The sequence below is a fragment of the Phaenicophaeus curvirostris genome, chromosome 22, assembly GCF_032191515.1.
Source record: "Phaenicophaeus curvirostris isolate KB17595 chromosome 22, BPBGC_Pcur_1.0, whole genome shotgun sequence".
Lineage (NCBI taxonomy): Eukaryota > Metazoa > Chordata > Aves > Cuculiformes > Cuculidae > Phaenicophaeus > Phaenicophaeus curvirostris.
In genome coordinates this window covers 7,105,693-7,122,231 of record NC_091413.1, presented here as the reverse complement: position 1 = coordinate 7,122,231, position 16,539 = coordinate 7,105,693, and the positions used below count along the sequence as shown (strand labels likewise).

Below are 16,539 nucleotides of genomic sequence, written 5' to 3'. Positions count from 1 at the left end.
CCGATGGGGCATAAATGGGGGCTGCAGCCTAAATCCAGCTGCTGATAATTATAGAATCATAGAATAACCAGGTTGGAAGAGACCCACCAGGTCATCGAGTCCAACCGTTCCCATCAATCACTAAACCATGTCCCTCAGCACCTCGTCCACCCGTCCCTTAAACCCCTCCAGGGAAGGGGACTCAACCCCCTCCCTGGGCAGCCTCTGACAGTGCCCAGTGACCCTTTCTGTGAAATTTGTTTTCCTGATGTTCAGTGTGAACCTCCCCTGGTGGAGCTTGAGGCCATTCCCTCTCGTCCTGTCCCCTGTCACTTGGGAGAAGAGCCCAGCTCCCTTCTCTCCACAACCTAATAACGAGCTAAAGGAGCTCCCAGCACCTTCCTTGCCTGTTTTATGCTTATCAGCCCTCCCAGACTTCCTCGCCATCCAGGTCCTGCCTTGCATTCTTTGCCTGCAAAAGCTCCAAAACATCTGCTCCAGAGCAACCATTGGGCTGCGTGACTGAGCTGGCAGCATCCAGCAGCATTATGGAGCTATAAATACAACTGTTTCTGCCAAGCAACCTGTGCAGGACCCGTCCTGCTGGATCCAAGTGCAGCCCGGCTGGCCAAAAACTCACACAGGGGGAAGAAAAAAGCACCCAGGCAAGACCTCCCTGCTGGGATTGTGCTGTAGAGGTGAAGAACAACCCCCCACCCACAGCAAGAGTGAGGCTTTGGGGCACAAAATCCTGGCTTTCACCCCCGAGGGAATGTGACAATGTCAAAAAAAGCCTCCTCAGTTCAGCTTTCTCAGCACAGGATGGTGAAAAATACAGATATGGGACACAAGGCTCTCCCTGCTATGAGGAAAAAAAAAACAAACAAGTCATGAACAGCTCCAGCAAAAAGTATTTATTTCAATTACGATGAAGCCCCACGCGTAGGGTGAAAAAATAGTTACAAAAAATTCCCCCCCCATCCAACCTTTTACATATAAATATTAAAAATCCCTCTAATTCCAGAGCAAGAAGGAGCTCCGTGAGACAACACGCAGCACCTGAGCTACCGTCAGCTCTTTCCTCTCAAAACTGCAAAGGAGAATTAAAAACAAAACCCTTCAGAAAGCCCCTCGCCCCCCGTCCCAGCCAGATCTCACACCAGTGCCAAACTGGCCATGGGGGGATGGAGATTTGGGGCCACACAGTGATTTGGGGTTTGCAGTTTCCCGGGCGTAGAGACCAGGCAAAGCAGCAGGAACTGCCTGTGCTGTCCAGAGAAGCTTTTCGGTCAGGAAATCGCATCTGACCTCGCTTCAGAGGGGACAGGAGGGAGAACCGGGTGCTTCATCCACACCCTCATCACCTTGGTTACATCTTTGGCACGTCAACTTTTCCCTTTTACGCTCTGCAATTAAAGCTAATCCCAGGAGCCACAGCATCCAGCTGAGCCTTTCTGCAGCCCGCAGTGTCCTCCAGCCCTGTCCCCGGGTCCCCTTGTCCCCAATTTCCCCATCAGCATCCTGCGAGGACAGCCCCTACCACACAAACCCAGGATCCACAGCTGGCCAGTCGCGTGGTCAACCTTATCCACCTTCCCAGGCCGAGGGACTGTCACCACAGGATGCTGCACTGAGTAAAAAAAAATAAATATACTCATCTTTTCCTAAAAAAAAAGGCTTTAAAATGCATTTTCCCTGAATTTTTCCAGTGTATTCCATAACGCATGAAAAAAAATATATCTATTTCCCCCTCAAAAAATATATATAAAGAGATTTTTCCATCCTCATGTGTGCATCTTTGGAGAGAGGAAGGTACGTCGGGTGTGCTTGGACACGCAGCCAAACCCTCCGGAATCGCGGCGTTCCCTTTATCACCTCTGAAAAGAGGCGTCTTGCCGGGACGGTGGGTGAGGCTGGAGAGCCGTGTGTCTAAATAAAGCGCAACGTCCACGGACACGCGTCTCGACACGTTGCCCCATGATGGTGGGAAAGACCAGACCTCCAAAATCGACGTAATTTCACAAACGAGCGAGGGGATGAGGAGTTTTCACAGTGGATCGAACCTCAGATGATGCTGGGGACTCTGGGCGCTGCTCTGGTTGAGAGCCAAGCTGTTCATTGGACGGAGAAGTGGTTTGAGCCTCTGGAAAGGACCAGGGAAATTCAGCCCGTCGGTGGAGGACAAAGTGCTCCCCCATCACCAGACTTCGCATTTCTTGGGGGGGTTCATGGGGGAGCCGAGAGGGCAGTCAAAATGCTTTGCAAACTCCCAGGAGTTGGAGACGGTGCCGATGACACGGAAACGTGAGGGGCTGTGGGGGTCTGTGATGAGTCCCTCGTGCGAGCTCTCCGGCGTGCGAACCGAACACCACACCTGCAAGCAGGAGAGCAAGAGGTGTTGAGTGCCAGCACCCGCAACCATGAGGCACCCGATTGGACCTCTCTGCTTGTGGGGTGGGCACCAACACAGCTCAAGCCTCAGCTTCGTCTCACTTTTCAACCAAATATGGTTCTCCACCCAACCCACAGCACTTCTGGAGACCTCAGTTTTGCCTCCCAATGCCCTCTGGGCACACGTCCACTCCCCAAAAACCTCTGCATCCATCCTCGCTGCCCACCACCAAGTGAACCCACCTGGGCAAAGCCAACAAAGAAGAGCTGGTGGTTGGTGAGGCCGAGGGTTGGCAGGGTTTCCTCATCCCCATTCTTTTTCAGCCAGTTTTGATATGCCTGGACATGAGGGAGCACAGCTTAGGGGACAACGCAGATCCCACCGCACCACGCCACCAGCCACATGCCCCCAGCCTCATGGTCCTACCCGGTAGGCGGCCTTGAGGCCCCCGTTGTCAGCTATGTTCTCCCCGAGGGTGTGTTTGCCGTTGACGGCCTCGCCGTTGACGGTGTAGTTGCCGTACTGTTCCACCATGCAGGCTGTCTGCCGCTTGAAGGCTTCTACCGAGGAGTTCTTCCACCAGGGACGCAGGTTGCCATCCTTGTCATATTCCCGGCCTGACAAAACCACAGCGGGTCCTTCATCACCCCCCCCAGCCACCCCTGGGGCAGCCCAACCGCCTGGCCCTGGCCTCACCTTGGTCATCGAAGGCGTGCGTCAACTCATGGCCAACCACCACACCAATCCCACCAAAATTCAGAGACCTGCAGGAGGACAATGCTGGGACGTAGAGAGCAGCCGCTGCTCCCCACAGCCATGAAATATGGCCTCAAAATTTTGGAACGGGAGGGAAATTGGAAATCCTGCCCTCCCCGTTTTCCCGAGGCTCTTACTTGGGAGACGCGCGGGTGTAAAAAGGGGCCTGGAGAATGCCAGCAGGGAAGACGATCTCGTTCTTGGTGGGAGAGTAGTACGCGTTGACTGTCGGAGGAGTCATGCTCCACCTGCAGGGACAAAGACATGACCAACGTGGCAGCACAAACCCACCCCTGAGGTCTGCTCCAACACCATCTGCTTCTCTCGGCACAAAGATGTTGGCCCAAATTTAACTCCCCAAGCCCAGCACAGAATCATAGAACCACAGAATCATAGAATCATAGAATCACTAGGTTGGAAAGGACCCACTGGATCATCGAGTCCAATCATTTCCCATTTGATCCGGAGGAGACCAAATCCTAGTGCTCCAGGTATAGGGATATTCCCCACAGAGCACAATGAGGGGGCAGAGCCGAGGACTTACTGGTCCCGGTTTGGTGGTTTCCGGAGCTGGTCAGCAGTGACCCTGGCCGAGAAGTTGTAGAACTGCATGACGTTCTCAAAGTAGAGGTCAGACACGGGCTCGTACTGCAAAAGAGCAAGGAATAAGGAGGAGATGGAGCTGTTGGAACGGGTCCGGAGGAGGGCTACAAGGATGATTAAAGGACTGGAGCACCTCCCATACGAGGGCAGGCTGAGAGGGTTTGGGTTGTTCAGCCTGGAGAAGAGAAGGCTCCGAGGAGACCTTATAGTGACCTTCCAGTACCTGAAGGGGCTACAAGAAAGCTGGGGAGGGGCTGTTCACAAAGGCTTGTGGTGACAGGATGAGGGGCAATGGGGATAAACTGGAGAGGGGCAGATTTAGACTGGACGTGAGGATGAATCTCTTCATCATGAGGGTGGGGGGGTCCTGGTCCAGGTTGCCCAGGGAAGTTGTGGCTGCTCCATCCCTGGAGGGGTTCAAGTCCAGGTTGGATGAGGCTTGGAGCCCCTGATCCAGTGGGAGGTGTCCATGCCCATGGCAGGGGGGTTGGAACTGGATGATCTGTAAGGCCCCTTCCAACCCAAACTATTCTATGATTGTATGAGCAGCGCATGGTGATCACCCAGCCTCACTCCTCCCTCCACGGTCACGCTTGAGCCTCCTGATCCAGCTGATTTTACAGCTGCTCTCATTTCTCCTCCAACGTCTGTGGAGTCTCAGGAGGGCAATGAATCATTGTTACATAAAACAGCTCCTCCTCTTCCTGGGCAGGAATTCCTAGAGCCCAAGCCACCCCAAAGCTGGCCCACAGCTCTCTGGGAGGTCCCCAGGGAAGGGCCAAGGACACTGGTGAGAGCCTTCTGGAGGAAACCCAGGGCTCAAGGCTGCCCTGAGGCTGTGGTGATGGGCACATGCTGTGCATACACTAGTGGAGAGGGGAAAAGGGGACCCGGGGACTCATCTGACCAACTCACATCATTAAAGACTTTATCCAGCTCCTTGGGATCCATGATGAACTTGGGGTAGCCGATCATGTTGTAGATGGCATCTGCCTGGGGGGGTGACAAGAACCAATGTGCTTTTGGTGCCAAGGATGGAAGGATAAACTTTCCCAGCTCCACCACCCTCCTCCACCACCACCCTCTCCTCCTCAGCACTGCTGCCAGCACCTCACCTTCTCCTTGGCAGACTTCCTTGTCTCTTCGTCCATCCACTGCAGGGTCTCCAGGCTTTCCTCAAAGGCCGTTTTGATCTCTGCAATCATTTCCTCCGCCTAAACAAAGCAAAGTGGCGCAGTGTTGGCCCTGAGAGTGCACTTCCCACCCTGGAGAGTTCAAGGACCCTTTGCACTGGTGGGGAGGAAGAATCATAGAATCATAGAATCGCAGAACCACTAGGTTGGAAAAGACCCATCAGATCATCGAGTCCAACCATTCCCATCAACCACTAACCCATGTCCCTCAGCACCTCATCCACCCATCCCTAAAACCCCTCCAGGGAAGGGGACTCAACCCCCTCCCTGGGCAGCCTCTGCCAGTGACCAATCACCCTTTCCATGAGAAAGTTTTTCCTAATGTTGAGCCTGAACCTCCCCTGGTGGAGCTTGAGGCCATTCCCTCTCGTCCTGTCCCCTGTCCCTTGGGAGAAGAGCCCAGCTCCCTCCTCTCCACAACCTCCTTTCAGGCAGTTGGAGAGAGCAATGAGGTCTCCCCTCAGCCTCCTCTTCTCCAGGCTAAACACCCCCAGCTCTCTCAGCCGCTCCTCTTGTTCTCCAGCCCCCTCACCAGCTTCGTTGCTCTTCTCTGGACTCGCTCCAGAGCCTCAACATCCTTCTTGTGGTGAGGGGCCCAGAACTGACCCCAGGATTCGAGGAGTGGTCTCCCCAGTGCCGAGTCCAGAGGGAGAAGAACCTCCCTGGCCCTGCTGGCCACGCCGTTTCTGATCCAAGCCAAGATGCCATTGGCCTTCTTGGCCACCTGGGCCACTGCTGGCTCATGGTCAGTCGCTGTCAACCAACACCCCCAGGTCCTTCTCCTCCAGGCACTTTCCAGCCAGACTTCTAGTCTGTAGCCGGGGTGCCAAGACAAAAATGTGCAGTGGACAAATGCGGGCAGAGAACCATTGGCTGCTGTAGGTGTCCACCATACCATGATGGTGCTTGAGGACCTACCACCTGCTTGCTGTCCTCGGCAAAGGTGGCCTTGACGAACATGGCCCCCAGAGCAAAGCCCAGATTGTTGTCCGTGTCGCTGATGCAAGATTTCCAGCGCGGAAGGCAGGTCTGCGTGGGATGAGAGGTGATTATCAGCGGTGGCACAGCCAAAGCCCTGCAAATTTCCCACCCCATGCCCCACCAGGAGACGAGGTCCACATACGTCCATCCATGTGCCAGAGTTGCACCCCAAAACCTGCCCCGTAATTCTATTTTTCAGGTGTAACTTAAAAAGCTGTCCCTATCGAATGGTTGGGGGCTCCCCCTCACCTTTTTGGTCCCATACATCACTTCCATGAACTTTTCCTCAGCATCCTGGAAGCGCTGGTCCAGGAAGGGGCTGGTTTTCCGCACCAGGTTCCAGATCATGTAGTTGTTGAGGAGACTGCAGCGAGAGGTCTTTGGTTTTCCAACCCAAACTACTCTCTGACATGCCTGCCCACCCCAGGCACCCCTCCGCGTGGGCTGGGGGGCTCTCACCATTTATCAGTGGCCAGGATGAGGTCGGAAACCTGCTCCAGGTACTCCTTGGCATAGACCACAACGGGCTCCGACTCGTTGAGCTCCACAGGGTAGAAAACCGTGGAGAGGAAGGGCATCCAGTCCACGGCCGGCGCCAGCTCCTGCAAAAACCGTGCTGCAACTACGGACCCAAAAACCATCGGAGGACGTTGGCAGCCACCTCCCAAGCTGCTGCCGTCAGTTTAGGTTTGAAGGATTCAGCTGATTTTGCAGAGGCCAGTTGCCATCACAGCAGCATCCTCCAAAGGTCAGAGGGGAGTAAACAATTTCCTCCCGCAGAGGAAAAGAAAGTGGGGCGAGTGTCAAAAATGTTGACACAAGCCGTTGGAGTCCCTCTGGGGACACGGGGAGGTGACTAGGCTGACGTCAGCAGCTGGACCGCAGGCTGCGGTGCTGGGAGGGCGTAAGCACCGCAGCAGGACAGCCCCCAGGGTGGTCCAGAGGTTGAGAGGAGCAGGTCAGGGTGGGATTTCCCCAAGGAGGACACAGGCCAATTTACTGCACAAGAGCTTCCCAGGCAGTGTTGGCTGATGTCAGGCTTCCTCAGAAGAGCAGTGTCACCTCCATCCATCCACCCACCCTGCTTCCCAAACTGTGGTGGAACAGGGAGACTCGCCAACCCCATCCCTACCTTCAGCTCTCCAGCCGTCATCTTATGATAGATGACCTCCTCGTCCCGGTGCTTCTCTTGGGGGATGGTGATGTTGGCCAACGCTGTCTCAAAGTCCAAGATCTGCTGCATCTGCTGCCGTGTCGACTCCTCATCGGTGCCTCCCAGGAACATCCCCAGCTGCACCATGTAGTTCAGGTACCCAGTGAGCACCTACGTGGTGGGACAAGGCAGAGATCAGCACAGTTATCAATGACCTGGATGAAGGCACCGAGTGCACCCTTAGCAGATTTGGAGATGACACTAAGCTGGGTGGAAGCTGGATCTACTGGAGGGTTGAGGGGCTCCAAAGGGATCTGAACAGGCTGGATCCATGGGCTGAGACCAACGGCAGGAGGTTTAACAAGGCCAAATGCCGGGTCCTGCACTTGGGGCACAACAACCCTGAGCAGCTCCAGACTAGGAGAAGTCTGGCTGGAAAGTGCCTGGAGGAGAAGGACCTGGGGGTGTTGGTTGACAGCGACTGAACATGAGCCAGCAGTGGCCCAGGTGGCCAAGAAGGCCAATGGCATCTTGGCTTGGATCAGAAACGGCGTGGCCAGCAGGGCCAGGGAGGTTCTTCTCCCTCTGGACTCGGCACTGGTGAGACCGCTCCTCGAATCCTGGGGTCAGTTCTGGGCCCCTCACCACAAGGAGGATGTTGAGGCTCTGGAGCGAGTCCAGAGAAGAGCAACGGAGATGGCGAAGGGGCTGGAGAACAAGCAGAGCGTCTGAGAGAGCTGGGGGTGTTTATCCTGGAGAAGAGGAGGCTGAGGGGAGACCTCATTGCTCTCTCCAACTGCCTGAGAGGAGGTTGTGGAGAGGAGGGAGCTGGGCTCTTCCCCCAAGGGACAGGGGACAGGACGAGAGGGAATGGCCTCAAGCTCCACCAGGGGAGGGTCAGGCTGGACATCAGGAAAAAGTATTTCCCGGAAAGGGTCATTGGGCACTGTCAGAGGCTGCCCAGGTAGGGGGTTGAGTCCCCTTCCCTGGAGGGGTTTAAGGGACGGGTGGATGAGGCACTGAGGGACATGGTTTAGCGATTGATGGGAATGGTTGGACTCAGTGATCCTGTAGTTCTTTTCCAGCCTGGTGATTCTACGATTCTATGATAGTGGGTGCCAGCAACACAGGGAACCAGGCCAGATATTCCCTCATAGAATCATATGACCATAGAATCATGACCCTGACTCTCTGTTCCTCTTACCTTCTCATTCTCCGTCTTGTTCAGGTAGTAATCCCGCGACGGCAAGCCTAACCCCGACTGATCCACCTGGATGACGTTGCTGTTGGAGTTTTTGGAGTCGGCGCTGACGTAGACTGAGAAGAAGGGCGAGGTGCGGTAATGCGCCGTCACCTCCCGCAGCGTCACATTGAAGTTGTCACCAGCCCAGGGACCTGTGATATTCCAGCCACCCAGCTGGGGACAGACAGCAATCGGCTTTTGGGTAAGGGACAACCACCTCAAATAGCTTAAATATCCCCCTCAAAACACCCATCCTTGTGGAAACATCTTGCAATGGGGATAAAAACCCAGGAGAGGGAAGAAGTGCCTGTAAATCCTATAAATCCCTGCCTCTCCACCCTGGGAGGAACTGGGAATGGGGTCTGGAAGGTGCCTGACTGCCCATAAATGAGTTTTCCCCCCATTTTGAAGAGGGAAGACCAAGGATAACGAACCTTTTGGATGAGCTCTATGAGCGGGGCGGCACGCAGCTCCTCGATCTTGCTCTCGTTCATGCAGGCTTGGTAATAACGCTGGGCCTTGCGTTCTGCCTCACTCGACACGTTGGCTGTGGTGTTTTCTGCAGGAGGTAGCGGGGAGGATCACAGGGGGGCCCAGGGATGGACATCCATGTCCCTGAGGAGCCTGCTGATGGGCTCGAGCCCCCACCCTTTCACCGGAGAAATATTCAGCCCCGCTTTGAGCAAAGCCAAGCTCCGTAAAAACACCAAGGATTGACCTCCCCACTCTCTACAACCTTTAGGAGGTTGTAGCAAGGTGGGGGTTGGTCTCTTCTCCCTGGTAGGCAGCGACAGGACAAGAGGAAATGGCCTCAAGATGTACCAGGAGAGATTTACTTTGGATATTAGGAGGAATTTCTTTACTGAAAGAGTTCTCGGGCACTGGCAGAGGCTGCCCAGGGAGGTGGTTGAGTCCCCATCACTAGAGCTAGTAGATGTCATACTTGGGGATGTGATCTGGGGTTGAGCTTAGCAGAGCTGGATTGATGGTTAGACTCAATCGTAAACCAAAGATCTTCTCAACCAAACCATTCTATGATTGCCCTTTGGTCCCCTCCATGCTCCCGAGAGCATCCCGTAGTCCCCAGCCCTTCCTGGCCTCCTGCCCCCATCTCCTCTCCCACCCACAGCGCCTCCTCCTGCTCTTTGCAGCAGAAAGATAAAGAAAGAACAAACAAGAAGCATTTTTTTTTCCAGCAGCTGTGATGTTCCCAGCACCATCCAGCCCCTTGTGCTGCCCTTGCCCCTGTGCTGGTGCTCCCCAGCCTTATTTTATTTATTCCTGCAAGAAGGAACAATAAACCCATTTTTCCTCTCTGCCTCCAAACCCACTCTTTTATTTTTTCCTCCACCCCTTAGCCCTTAAAATTCTGCTTTCCCAGAGGGTTTTTTTATTTTCCTCATGACACAGCTTGCACCTTTGGCTTCCCAGCTGTGTGGTTTTATTAACTAAAGGTCCCTCAGCTCCTAGGAATTCAAGGAAATGCTGAACGCGACCACTTGGCTGGAAGCCCGCTCCCATCTCCCAGCAAAAGCAGCTCCAGATTTCTTTGAGAAGAGCCAGGGATGAAGCCGTTCCCGCGCCACCCCCTTCTCACAAAAGACAACACTCTTCCCAAACCTTCTCTTTCCAGATAAGCGGCCCCAGCGCAGTGGAAAGTGCTGATAAGGACTCAGTTGTTTGCTCAAAGCTTGAACAAACCGTCCCCGCCGCTTGCTCGGATAAGCAACCCCGTTTTGGTGTTTGCACGCAGAGGCTGAGCCCAGGATCCTCCCTGTGCTGCACAGGAGTTTGACCCCCCCCAAACTGGCCAGATTGGCAAGCTACAAGCTGTAGCAAGAGGCAAATCCCACCTCCTTGGGTTGATATTGGGGTGCTACAGCCTCTGGATGAAGCTGGAGGTGCAAACCCTCAGTTTCAGAGATCCTGGGAACACTGCGATGGAGTGTGCAGAGCCCAAGCCACAAGATGTCCCCTACTCGGCTCCAGAGAGCTGCAAATCTGGCTTGAGAGCTGCCTGGAGGAGAAGGACCTGGGGGTGTTGCTTGAACATGAGCCAGCAGTGGCCCAGGTGGCCAAGAAGGCCAAGGGCATCTTGGCTTGGATCAGAAATGGCGTGGCCAGCAGGGCCAGGGAGGTTCTTCTCCCTCTGGACTCGGCACTGGTGAGACCGCTCCTCGAATCCTGGGGTCAGTTCTGGGCCCCTCACCACAAGAAGGATGTTGAGGCTCTGGAGCGAGTCCAGAGAAGAGCAACAAAGCTGGTGAGGGGGCTGGAGAACAAGAGGAGCATCTGAGAGAGCTGGGGGTGTTTATCCTGGAGAAGAGGAGGCTGAGGGGAGACCTCATTGCTCTCTCCAACTGCCTGAAAGGAGGTTGTGGAGAGGAGGGAGCTGGGCTCTTCTCCCAAGGGACAGGGGACAGGACGAGAGGGAATGGCCTCAAGCTCCACCAGGGGAGGTTCACACTGAACATTAGGATGAACTTTTTCCTGGAAAGGGTCCTTGGGCACTGTCAGAGGCTGCCCAGGGAGGGGGTTGAGTCCCCTTCCCTGGAGGGATTTAAGGGACGGGTGGACGAGGCGCTGAGGGACATGGTTTAGTGATTGATAGGAATGGTTGGACTCGATGATCCTGCAGATCTTTTCCAACCTGGTGATTCTATGATTCTATGAAATCCATGATCAAAAATCCCAGGGGCGTCCAGGAGAGCAAGCTCAGCCAGGATCTGCTTCCCAATGTTCTCTCAGTCTGTGTGTCGTGGATTGGTTTGAGTTTCAGTCCAACCTTACACCCCTGCAGGCACATTTTCAGCATCCCTGAGAACTAACAGGGGTCTGCAGCAGCAGGGATCCCACCAGTCCCACGTACTCACCCAGCAGATGCTTCATGATGGCCTGGTTGTGCTCCCAGAGGTTGTTGAAGGTGCCCCAGCGCGAGTGGCCATCGGGGAGAGGGTTGGCCTTGATCCAGCCACCGCAGGCATAGCTGAAAAAGTCCTCGCAGGGATTCACCGCCCGGTCCAGCGAGCTGAGGATGGAGCTGGTGACCGAGATGCAGGCTTCCGACAGGCACACAGCGGGTGACCCTGGGGGTGGGAACGATGGGTTCAGCTCCTCTGCCACAGTGCTGGGAGATGCACTGCGGAGCATCCTGCCGCACGATAAAGGATGTGGACAAATATTCCACCTGGTGCCCAAGCATCTCACCATGTACCTCAACAACCTACTCCAGGACAAGCGAGATGGACCAGTGTCCCATTCCATGTCCAAGCATCCCATCCCAAGCATCCCATCCCAAGCATCCCATCCCAAGGCAAGGAATGTAGCCAAGTATCTCATCCTATGCCTAAGCATCCTGGTCAGTGCCTGAGCATCCCACTCTAGGATGAAGGATCCAGGTGAGCATCCATCCCATCCTGAGTATCTCAACCTGAAGAAAGGGATGTAGGTGACCAGTCTTCTGCTCAAGCATCCCACCCACCACCTGAGAATCCCAGTCTGGAGCAAGGGATGCAGGCAGGCGTCCTTTCCCATGCCTCAGCACCCCACCCTATGTCCAAACATCCTGCCCCAGGAGAAGGGATCATTAAATCATAGAACAGTTTGGGTTGGAAGGGACTTTAAAGATCATCCATGGGCAGGGACACCTCCCACTGGATCAGGGGCTCCAAGCCCCATCCAACCTGGCCTTGAACCCCTCCAGGGATGGGGCAGCCACCCCTGCTCTGGGCAACCTGGGCCAGGGCCTCCCCACCCTCACTGTGCTGAATTTCTTCCTAATGTCTAATGTAAATCTTCCCCTTCCAGTTTAAATCCATTCCCACTCATCCTATCACTACAGGCCTTTTTAAAAGGGATGCAGGTGACCATCCTGTCTCATCCCCAGGCATCTCACCCCACACTGAGCATCCTGCCTGGTACCTGAGAATCCTGCCCTGGGGTGAGCGATGCAAGAATCATAGAATCACCAGGTTGGAAGAGACCCCCAGGATCATCGAGTCCAACCATCCCCATCAATCACTAACCCATGTCCCTCAGCGCCTCATCCACCCGTCCCTTAAACCCCTCCAGGGAAGTGAGCAAGCGAGCATCCCATCCTGTATCCAAGCACCCCATTCCAGGGAACCCCTAAGAACCCCCCCAGCGAAGGGTGCCGGATCCCTGCGCGATGCGAGGACTTACGAGCTCTGTACTGGAAGATGAGACCCAACAGACAAGCTACCAGCACGGCCGCCAGCACTCCCACCAGCACCACCAGCTGCTTCTCGGGGCGCGTCCGCTCAGCCCAGCAGCCCAGGCTGCTCCTCGAGCCATGGAAATTCACCTGCGGGAAGAGCAGTGTTGTCTCCCCCTTGGTGGAAAACCTCACTGATTCATCCCCCATGGCGCTTCCTACAGCCCACGGCGTGGACGATGCCCAAGAACGCGGGATCCGGCGTGGATCGGGTAGGGAAAGGCGGCAGCCGCCTTCCAGAAACTGGCCAGGAAGGGCAGCACAATGGCAGGAAAGGGAGTGGGGCGAGCGTTTCAGCAGGCTCACCTGCTCCCCTGTGCCACCCCGAATCCTTCCTCGAGCCCGGCTGTGACCCCCTCGGGTGTCCCTGTCCCACCGCTGGCGCTGGGACAGGCTGGGGGGCCACGGCACCAGCGGGAAGTGTATCCAGGATACTCCCACTCGGCTAAAAAACATCCCCAGGAAATATTCCGATGCGGAGACGGCCTCGCCGAGGGAAGCGAAAACACAGCAGAGCCCCGATTTGGGGGCTGAACACACCATTTGGGGCACAAACGATGGGGCTGGGAGCGGGGCCAGCGGCGAGAGCATCGCTCCAGCCCCAAATCTTGCTCGGTTACGCTGGACGCTGGCAGGCGCCGAGTATTTCTCGTCACCCTCAGCCCTTTTTAAGCCACTTTCCTTGCTGCTCAGGAGGATTTAAGCTAATCCCCTGTGGTGCTACCACCGCCACGATAATTGCCGGCCCCGGCCATGCCAGGGAAGGGTTCACCTGGCAGGAAAACCGGGAGCGCTGAAAACAGAGCCAGGATCCTTCTGCCTCCGAGCGCTGGGAGGGGAGCAAAGGGCAGCGGCGATGGGAGACAACACGGCTCAGCCCACACCAGACTTTGCCCCACGGAAAGGCTGATCCCAGCTGGAAAACCCTCCTGCTGCTTAGCAGAACCTAAAAATCTCATTTTTCCCCCTTAAAACTCACACACAGCCATACCCGGACCAGACTTTGCCCCACGGAAAGGCTGATCCCAGGTGGAAAACCCTCCTGCTGCTTAGTAGGACCCAAAAAATCTTATTTTTTCCCCTTAAAACACACACACGGCCATACCTGGAAGCCGTTGGGGTAGCCATCGCCTTCGCTGATGGAATCCAGGGGGTCTTCGTCATCCAGCGTCGCTCGCTTGTAGGTCGGCATCTACGCGGGGAGATGGGAAAACGGAGGCGCTCGGTGAATCGGGGTTGAGGGAGAGGAGGAGGAAGGAGGGCGAGGAAGGAATACGCACCCTCTCAAGCTGCCTCCTCCTCCTCCTCCTCCGGGGAGCTAAATCCCAGATGGCTCCAGGGTAGTAAAGCGCTAAACAAACGCCGGAGGAAGGTTATGGAAAGCAAGGCGGCCGGAGCCAAAAGCTGAGCGAAGCCCGAACCCGCCTCGCTTTCCCCGGGGGCCGAGTTGTGCAACCTCCCCTTCAGCCTGGAATAAAGCCGGTTCCTCCTCCGTCAGCTCAGCTCCAGGCCCCGGAATGGAGAGCGAGATCCCCGCTGGTGCCCAGGACCTGGGAAAGGCCGGGAGCGGAGGAGACGGCTTTTCACCCCGAAACTACCAGCTTGCTCGCGCTCCACACCCTGTCTGCGAACCTTGTGCACCCTGAAACACCCCGGAGGGTTCTTTGGGCTACCCGAAGGCGACGGCACCTTGACCAGAGGCTGCTGATGGGCTCCCTCCTGGCTCCCCGGGCCCCTGGGTGTTATCGCGTGCTGGTGCCCGGCTCTTATCTCACCGCCTTCCCCAGCAGAAAAACAAGGGGAAAACCTTGCGGGTTGGCAGGCAGCCCTTATCGTGCCGCTGTTTCCTTCCCTCCTGGCACAGCCCTGCCACCCAGACGGATTGTCTCCCGCCAGGAACACAGCCCTGCGCCCCCCTCGGAGGGGGTGAGCACCCCAAGATCCCCCCATCACCCCTCTCACCGATGGGCTGAGTGGCACCGCTCACATCCCTTCGCCTCCAAAGTGATGCGGAGTTGGGGTTTGCACCCATCCCTGGGTCCCCATCGTCTCCAAAAAGGACACTGAGCCAATTCAAATCGTGCCTCAGTTTCCCCTTGTAGGATGCGTGCAATAAAAGCTCCCGTTCTCAGCCCCGTCTCCACTAACAACCCCCCCAAACCTTCCTTTGCGTGATTAATAACCAACCCCATCCTCTCCCTCGATTCCAAATCACAGCTGGGCTTTAACAAACCACAAAACCCACCTGGAGAGCGAAAAGGGTTAAAAGACAAAGGCAGTTTCCACTCTTCAGTGTGCAAAAAGCTCAGTTTCCAGCCCCTAAATCACCCCTCGGTGCCCGCCTCCAGCCTGCAAACCGCAGGGGGGGGAAAAGCTTTAACTGCAAGATTTTATCGCTGGTGAAATATGATTTTACATTATATTGTTTTCCCCATCCCCTTTCACTTTTTCCCCTTGCTCTCGCAGTTTTCACACGGCTGAATTTTGAACCCCCGGGCACAAATCCCCTCTCACAAGGGAATCTGTGAAGCCCCCTCTGCTCCAAAGCTTCAAATTCCTGGAGTCCCAGCTTGCAGCCAAGATTTTTCACTGTTTCCTGAAGGATTTTTTTTTTTCTATCATCCCCCAGCCTGAAAACAGCAGGAAATTGGGAAAAAAATCCCAAAAACCAAAAAAAAACAAACCCAGAAACACAGTACATCTTCCCCTGTGGCTAGGGATGTGCTGGCTCAACCCTATATTAGACATCAGAGAATCCACGCTGAGCTTGAAACCCCCCCCCTCAAAACACCCCCTGGAGGGCACCGAAATCAACCCCCAGCATCCTTAATTTGGGGAAAAATTTATTTTTTAGCCCCCATACCCCTCTCTCTCCCCCTTATATTTTGGGGCATCGGGGCATCCGAGCTTGTGGAGCGAGAACACCCCTTTTTGAGTCAAAATCTAATGTTTTTTTGTTCCCTTCCCACCCCCAGCTCTGGCACAGGCTTAAATCACAATTAAAAAGACGTGTTTTCCCCAGCTCCAGCTGAGGGGGGGCAGGAGGGAGCACCCACACTTCACTCCTCCAGCCAAGAGATTCGCATCCTCTTTACAAAAACTCTTCTCAAGGCCTTCAAAATCTTGGGGTTTTCCCCCATTTCACCCCTTCGCCTTAAAAAAATACCCAATAAACCTTGTGCGTTGAGCCTGAACCCCTAGAGGAAGGTTTTTTTTTGGGGGGGGGATGGAGGGCAACCCCCCCCAAGCCTGCTCTCCCCTCACCCTCATGGGGAGCCCCTCACCGTGGTCTCGGGGCGCCCCGAAACGCCACCTCCCGCTTTCAATTCCCGCTCGGGCGCCATTTCACGGCAGCCACCGCTGTTCTCGTGGGCGATGGCGTTTCTCTCGCTTCCCTCCCCAAAAACCCCTCCAATTTCATCCCAATCCCCCCCCCAAAACCCCCCCTTGCACCCCAAATCCTCCGCCTGGCCAAGCAGCAGCCACTGAGCTCTAACCCCCCAACCCAGCACCCATGGGTGCTCCCTGCACCTAGGGGCTCAGCCTCTTAATTAGGATGCTCAGGGGGTAATTAGCAACGCCTGGTGTTAATTAGGGGTCCTGGTGTAAATTTAGGGGGGGGCTGGAAGGTGGGGGCGGGTGGGCACCCAGTTTGCAGGGAGCTCTGGGTGCTGATAAATTAAATCAAGCTTAAAAAGTCTGGGAAAAAAAGGGTTAAATTTTGCAAATAAGGGGTTAATTTTTTGTGGAAAAAAAAAGTTACATTTTGCAGAAAAGGGGTTAAATTTTCCAAAAAAAAAGGGTGAATATTTGCAAAAATGGGGTGCAGTTGGAGATCCCTTTGGGGTGCAATGGGGGTCCCGTTGGGGTCCCATGGGGTGCAATAGGAGATCCCTTTGGGGTGCAAGGGGGTCCCTTAGGGGTGCAATGGGGGTCCCTTTGGGGTCCCATGGGGTGCAATAGGAGATCCTTTTGGGGTGCGATTGGGGTGCAAGGGGGAGAAAT

The 16,539-nt window shown here is 55.3% G+C and overlaps 1 protein-coding gene across 3 annotated transcripts; it reads right to left on the bottom strand.

The window, feature by feature from the left end:
- Nucleotides 1-872: 872 nt before the first annotated feature.
- On the bottom strand, nucleotides 873-14,828 carry ECE1 (endothelin converting enzyme 1). Of its 3 annotated transcripts, none has more exons than XM_069874913.1 (18): nucleotides 14,780-14,828; nucleotides 13,640-13,726; nucleotides 12,483-12,624; nucleotides 11,174-11,386; nucleotides 8,735-8,859; nucleotides 8,262-8,474; nucleotides 7,037-7,228; nucleotides 6,364-6,506; nucleotides 6,154-6,268; nucleotides 5,842-5,952; nucleotides 4,846-4,944; nucleotides 4,646-4,723; nucleotides 3,672-3,775; nucleotides 3,265-3,375; nucleotides 3,068-3,135; nucleotides 2,798-2,988; nucleotides 2,614-2,709; nucleotides 873-2,353 (listed from the first exon to the last, which is right to left on the bottom strand). In XM_069874913.1, the coding sequence occupies exons 2-18, from the start codon at nucleotides 13,724-13,726 to the stop codon at nucleotides 2,177-2,179; spliced, it is 2,265 nt and encodes a 754-aa protein (XP_069731014.1). In that variant the 5' UTR covers nucleotides 14,780-14,828; the 3' UTR covers nucleotides 873-2,176. The 3 variants fall into 3 exon arrangements, with proteins under 3 accessions (XP_069731014.1, XP_069731013.1, XP_069731012.1); XM_069874912.1 differs by lacking the exon at nucleotides 14,780-14,828 and adding an exon at nucleotides 13,815-14,043; XM_069874911.1 differs by lacking the exon at nucleotides 14,780-14,828 and having other exon boundaries at nucleotides 13,640-13,772.
- Between the last annotated feature and the right edge of the window lie 1,711 nt (nucleotides 14,829-16,539).

Excerpts from the sequence above, each read along its gene's own strand:
- ECE1 (XM_069874913.1), bottom strand. The coding sequence starts at position 13,726 with ATGCCGACCTACAAGCGAGCGACGCTGGATGACGAAGACCCCCTGGAT. Across the intron at positions 12,625-13,639 it reads GCTACCCCAACGGCTTCCAG|GTGAATTTCCATGGCTCGAG; the intron begins GTATGGCCGTGT and ends CTCTTCCCGCAG. Across the intron at positions 8,475-8,734 it reads TCATAGAGCTCATCCAAAAG|CTGGGTGGCTGGAATATCAC; the intron begins GTTCGTTATCCT and ends GTCTGTCCCCAG.